Source organism: Morchella sextelata (genome assembly GCF_020137385.1).
Source record: "Morchella sextelata strain SCLS chromosome Unknown scls_3, whole genome shotgun sequence".
In the NCBI taxonomy this organism is placed as follows: Eukaryota; Fungi; Ascomycota; class Pezizomycetes; order Pezizales; family Morchellaceae; genus Morchella; species Morchella sextelata.
In genome coordinates this window covers 2,478,729-2,484,728 of record NW_025408618.1, presented here as the reverse complement: position 1 = coordinate 2,484,728, position 6,000 = coordinate 2,478,729, and the positions used below count along the sequence as shown (strand labels likewise).

At 45.4% G+C, this 6,000-nt stretch overlaps 1 protein-coding gene across 1 annotated transcript; it reads right to left on the bottom strand.

Moving 5' to 3' along the window:
• Window positions 1-903, bottom strand: H6S33_009453 (uncharacterized protein; the record flags this gene model as incomplete). The annotated part of the gene is made up of 3 exons (XM_044840850.1): window positions 1-246; window positions 299-503; window positions 566-903. The coding sequence occupies 3 exons, from the start codon at window positions 901-903 to the stop codon at window positions 1-3; spliced, it is 789 nt and encodes a 262-aa protein (XP_044698268.1).
• Window positions 904-6,000: the final 5,097 nt, after the last annotated feature.

Here is a 6,000-nt window from a genome sequence, read left to right as displayed (position 1 = left end):
TTAAGCTAGCTTAGTGTAGTTCCATATATTCTGGTGATTGAAGAACACAAAGCTAGTCCTGTCACCTTCAAAATCAGTGAGGTAATGCTCCAGTATTGCGGCTTTGAACATTATCACATCTACAGGCTTGAAATCAAGTCTTATTCTCAAGTCTGGTATGACTAGGTGACCCTTGGTGAAATTTCCGGCACATATCATCATTGTATATCCATCTTTCCTGTCACCTCTATCTCTATGAGGCCTTACCTGCTACCAATTAGTTGAGATCTTTATGCAAATAGCATGCGTGTAAGCTCACCTGTAGGTTGCGCAAGACAGCTACACCATGGAATGGAAATCTTCTGCTTGTACAGAAAAGGTCCCAGGCACCACCACGTGCTCGCATAACGCGAACCCGTGAGAGTGCACTCCAGTAGTCCTGTGGATCAATAATTTGGTAGATAAGCCCGAGAATCTGCAGGAAGGGCGCAATTTGACGAAAAAATTGTATGCAAGCTTGGTTTCTATTCAATATTAGTGAAGTTCTAGTAGCGGAAATGCGTTCATGAGCGAAATGGATACTTACTTGTAGGCGGTTTCAATTAGATTAGCGGAAATGACAGGTGCTTTTGTCTTTGCTTGACCTTGCGCAAACCACCATGCGAAATGGTAAAGCCCGCAGACACCAGGCTTCTGAATCAGACAGGTAGCCGGTTTCTCGGCGTTTTTGTGTCTTTTGTCAGTTGCAGGGGGCTTAGGTGGTTTGTAGGCAGATTGAAGCTCAAGAATTGCGGTATCAAGCTGTTTCAAAAGCTTTTCTCCAAGAACAGGCCCGAAAGGCGTTTTTGACGCATTTTTCCAGAAGATAACCAGGTTCTCCCCATCAGAGGACTTTACAGTGGTGCAGGACACTATGAGAGGCATTTTAGATGCGTGATCTTCCAAGGACTCGAGTTTTTCGAATTTGAGTTTGGGTTTGTTCAGTAGGGAAGTATAGCTGACATTGACAGTTTGGGTGTTAAAAGAGTTGTGAAATGCTTTAGAGCAGTCTCTTAAAATCCGGTTTTGTTCCGAAATTTCTGTAGTTTGAGGCAATTCTTCTTGTACCAAACACTCTGCAGAGTGCAAAAGCATTTGATAGGATTCAGCTTCGAAAAGGTCCATCACAAATCAATAGGAGGTGACCTCACAGCACCTATTGATTTTACAGAATAATATATTGGTGGCCTCACAACAATATATTATACCTGTTGAGATTGACGGTTGACGGTTGACAGTTGTAAAGAGGAGAGAGTGTCTGTGTAGATACAGTCAATTATCAAAAGGGAATAGATTGTAAAAATTTTGAGCAATAACAACAACTTGAACAACAACAACAACAACAACAACAACACTCAACGCGTCCTCAACGCGTATGGACAATGGTGAAAGAAAGACGAATAAATGAAACCCGGAAGAAAAATAAACACATAACAATTCAATCAGAGTCGGAAAATCTCAACGAAATATTCAAACCTTGATAAACTTGAAAACTGAACCGGAAGCAAAACAACAGAAAATACAAAAGCTATAGCTGAAGAAAGCCCCTTCCAAAAACCAACATAATATATTGAAAAATGGAGTCTACAGATTCAGACTCGTTAAAGAATCTCTTTCGCTTTGAACCAAGTGTTCGGTTATTTGTGCTGAATGCTCAAAGGTAATTAATCCGGCTCGGGCCCAAGATTTTTGACACTCGCCGGCTTCAATTATATTTTCATCCAATCGATTACGCAGGTCTGAGATTGCAATCTTTGCACTATTTACTACTTAGTTTATATACTGTACTTGAATGATGGATTCATACCTGCTGAAAACACGCTCGCACTCCGCAGACATCGCAGGTGTTGAAAATACGTCCAATGCAAGTATTGAAAGTCGAGGATATAACGGTCATGCCTTAATCCACCATGGGATGGGAGACCCGATTTCATGTCGGTTTTGTGATACCCAGTAGAGAAAGCGTTCAAGTTCGTCCTCCAACGACTCTAGGTTCAACCTCGGTTTCTTAAATTTTCTCAAATTTGATATAGTACTGGGATCGAGAGTCCGTTTAGGCGATTGAGGAGTGGTAATGGAAGCTCTGTGAAGTTCTATCCGCTTATAGGAAGATTCCCATAGGAGTTTTACCAACTCTTTCGCTTTAATACCCCACTCAGGTCGTGTTCCCCACCCTGACTCCATGTCGTCAAAGAAATTATCCATGTCGGGATGCAGAACAACTGACGCACATATAATAGGTGAGAGTTCGGTAAGGGAGTAATACTTTTCAAGTTTTTGAGCAGCAAGATCAAGAGAGTATCGAAGGACATCTGAACTGGCAGTCTCTTGTGTACTCGATATATGCCGCTGCAGGAACTCCAGAGAAGGGTATATATCATATAGGGAGCCTTGACTTCGGTTTCCCTCTAAAGCTAGGGTTTCATTGTGGAACGGCTTCAAGAAATCAAAGATATCTTGAAGTACAAACCAATCGGTTGGAGATAGTTGATCCTTTTCGATAGCAGATTTTGACGCAGGTGACTGGTTGATTATCTGGTGAATGTGAAAATCTAACGCATGACGCAACTTTAAAGCTCTCTCAAGTCCATCGTAATCTCCAGTCCATCTGGTGACGTTCCCCAATATCAATGATCTTGCTTGTGTTGAGTTCCCTAAAATGGTTTTGACTGATTGACAGAATTCGTCACGACACTGAGGGCTTCCATGTATCCATACTGTGATATTTCGTAGCTTACCCAATGGCCCAATCTTTCGCTACCTCTCAATTTGCGCATTGGTTCTTTCAACTAACTGTTTTTCCCCTGTACAGAGCAAATGTAAAGACTTCCTCCCATACAAGAACACTTTGACTACCAAATTTAGAACATGCCCGTAACAGCGTACATACCGGGAAGTATGTGTCGATAGAGTTTTGTTGACAATTGACTTCCTTCAGATATGGTATCTGATTGGTTATTGATTTGAGTTTGGATGAACCGTAGAGCTGTGACATTATTACTCGCATTATCCAAAGTAAAATAACCTAGAGAGTTATCGATTTGGTAGTCTTTTACAATCAACCAAACAGTACTCCCTTGATTCTCTCCACTGTGTGCACCTAATAGGCGTCGAAGTCCTAATAGACTGTGTTGCAAGATTCCTTCTTCGTTTAACCAGTATCCGACGACTCCGAGCAGAGCTAGATTATTGGGAGAGGTCCATAAATCAAAGCTAATGTGTATTGAAGATACTGAATTGCTTAAAGCTTCTTTTATACTCTGCTTATTTGCCGCAAATGATTGCTGTATCCAAGACCGTACTGTACTCGACGATTTCGGCATTGCTTTACCTAATTCCGTATAGGATGCTTGCTAAAACAGATATATATTATCAGAAACCCGTATTTGAAATTAGCTATGAATTACTTACTACTGCAGAGAGATACATGAGTAAATATTGTAACGTGGGTGAAATCGCTTGCTGGAATGAACTATTATTGGTAATTATCCATCTATCAGGGGGACTATAGGCGATAGACTGTGATGCCAAGGAATACAACCTAGGTAGTGACGTAGACGTGGACGTAGACGTAAAGGTATACTTTGACTATGGACTATGGGGTGGCTCTACCTGGTATGATAACCCGGTTGGAGCTGTAACGGAGCCATTTCAACTGTCTGGTGTATGAGTACACACAGGGCCCGGTTACATGCTGAGAGCTATTGTTAGAAGCCAGTTGCACGGTGATATGCAAGTACCGGCAGTGTGGTTAGCTACCAGCTGTTAGAGTAACTACATTCCGGGCGCTAGGAAGAGGATCTATTCATGGGAGCAATGACTGACGAGTCTATGCCTCGCCAGTGACTAGAAGACCGGCCAGAGTGAAGCTCTGATTGACCGGTGATCCTCTGTATCCTCGGTGCATTATAAGTCCGCCGAAGGGCAGGGACTATGCTAGGGAAGTCTACAATAAGCGAAAGCTCTACAGCAATGATTAAGCTTACACCTGAGCGGCAGCTCATTCATGCAGGTCCTCAGTTGTGTGGCAACCAAGGCTGCAGGTGTTACAAAGGCTTTGACTAAGGGTGGTTGCCTTGGGTATCGGAAACACCTGCTGACGCTTAGAGAAAAGCGGGGTAGCGGTGGTATTGTTTCCGGTACTGAGGGAAGGCCCACCGGAACTTAGTAAAGGAGTTAGGAGCAGAGAACAGAGGCCTTCGGAGTATAAGTACTCAGGTTCATTCCCGCCCTTCAGTCCTATTCTCTCCAGTCTTCATCAGAAAGAAAAACCAAGTTCTCATCGGTAGCAGAGCCCTTAAAGATTATTGAGTTCTAGCGATAGTATCTTTGAATAATCTGCAACCTGATTGTCTATCTTGCACGGCCGTCTTTATTCTATACAAATCTATTTCTCTTAGAAAGGACCCCCGTTACAGATAATCTTTAAGGCTCAAGTCACCTTCAGATTATTCTTCCTCTATACAAAATGTCCGCCCTCTCGGCTCCAGATGCACCCCTTCAGATTGAATGGCAGCCGGTGCCCCTCCAGCTTGATGCCACCGGGCAGACACAGCTTGTTAAGAAACCCAGGACCGCTCTACAGGCCTATATTCCCGGCTGTGAGCCTGCCTGGCAGGATACCGATGAGGTTCCCTTACAACAGTTCTTCACAGAGCTTCAGACCTACCTCCAGCATAGCTTGCAGAGTCAGTTGAACCGAGGCAGTCAGGCACTGCTCATTGTACAAGAGCGCCAGGCAGCACAGAATGCTCTGATGGCAGAAGCTCTAGAGTACATGAGGTCGGAAGTCAACTCTGTTCAGGAAGAGCTCCGGAAGTATGCAGAAAGAGATGAACTAAATGCCGATGTTGATGCCATGGAGATTGAGTGGACAAATCCGGCCACTCCACCAGACTTTGTTGCCGAGATACAGAGAGCTCTTGATGAAGGAAGGTTGGTGGTGGGTAGACCAGCAACTCCGGCACCACTTTCAGTCTCCAGGTCCTCTTCCAGAGCAGCTACCAGAACAATGCAGCGGAAGACCAGCCCCTTTGCAGCATTTCCGGTCCGATCCACTAGGAGAGTTATCCCTATTGTACAGCCAGCGGTGGGGGCTTCACCCTTACCACCTAGCCGCTTCGGTGGAACACATCCACTCCTTGGAGGAGCCGACCGATCCTTTGACTATGAAGGAGAGTTCTTCTCAGGTGCAGGCCGAGGACCTCCTAGTCCGCTAGCCAGGAACCCAGGAAGGTTTACCATGTCTGGGGCTGCTCAACCAGCAGCAACCTCACCACTGGCTAGCAACCCGGCACCAGTAGCACCTGTGGCCCCTCCTGCTGCGGCCGCTGCTCCCCCTCCACCTCAGGCACAAGGAGGAAGTGGCGGAAATCAGAACCCTCCACCTCCAGCAGCCCGTGCTCCCATCCCAGGAGATTCGGATAATTCTGACAGCTCAGACTCGGAACCAGAAGGTAATAACAGAAGAGGTTGGCGGAGATACCTTAAGAAGAAGTTGGAGAAGCAACAGAAGAATCTGTTGGCAATGATGTCCCAGCAGTATCAACCTCCGACCACCTCCCACCCTTCTACTTCCACCAGAGCTCGAGAACCAAAGGCACCACCACCATCAAAGTTCCAAGGCAAGGCGGAGCAAGTGGAAACCTTCATCCGGCAATGTGAGAATGTGTTCTCCATTGAGAGCCTGTCATTTACCTCTGAGGAGGTTAAGATCCGATATGCAGGCAACTTGATGGAAGGGGAGGCAGCGATCCGATGGTATGAGGCATACCACAATTCAATTGATCAAGCCTCCGCCAACCGCCTTGCTGGAATACCGGTGCAGTTGGATCAGAGATGGAAGCGCTGGGATTCCTTTGTGGATGCTTTTAGAGCTGCCTTCGGTGAAGCCATCTCTAGAGATGATGCTGTAGCCCAATGGAATACCCTCACCCACACAGCTCGAGGAGGAATAGACCTCTTCCTGAATACTATTATTCA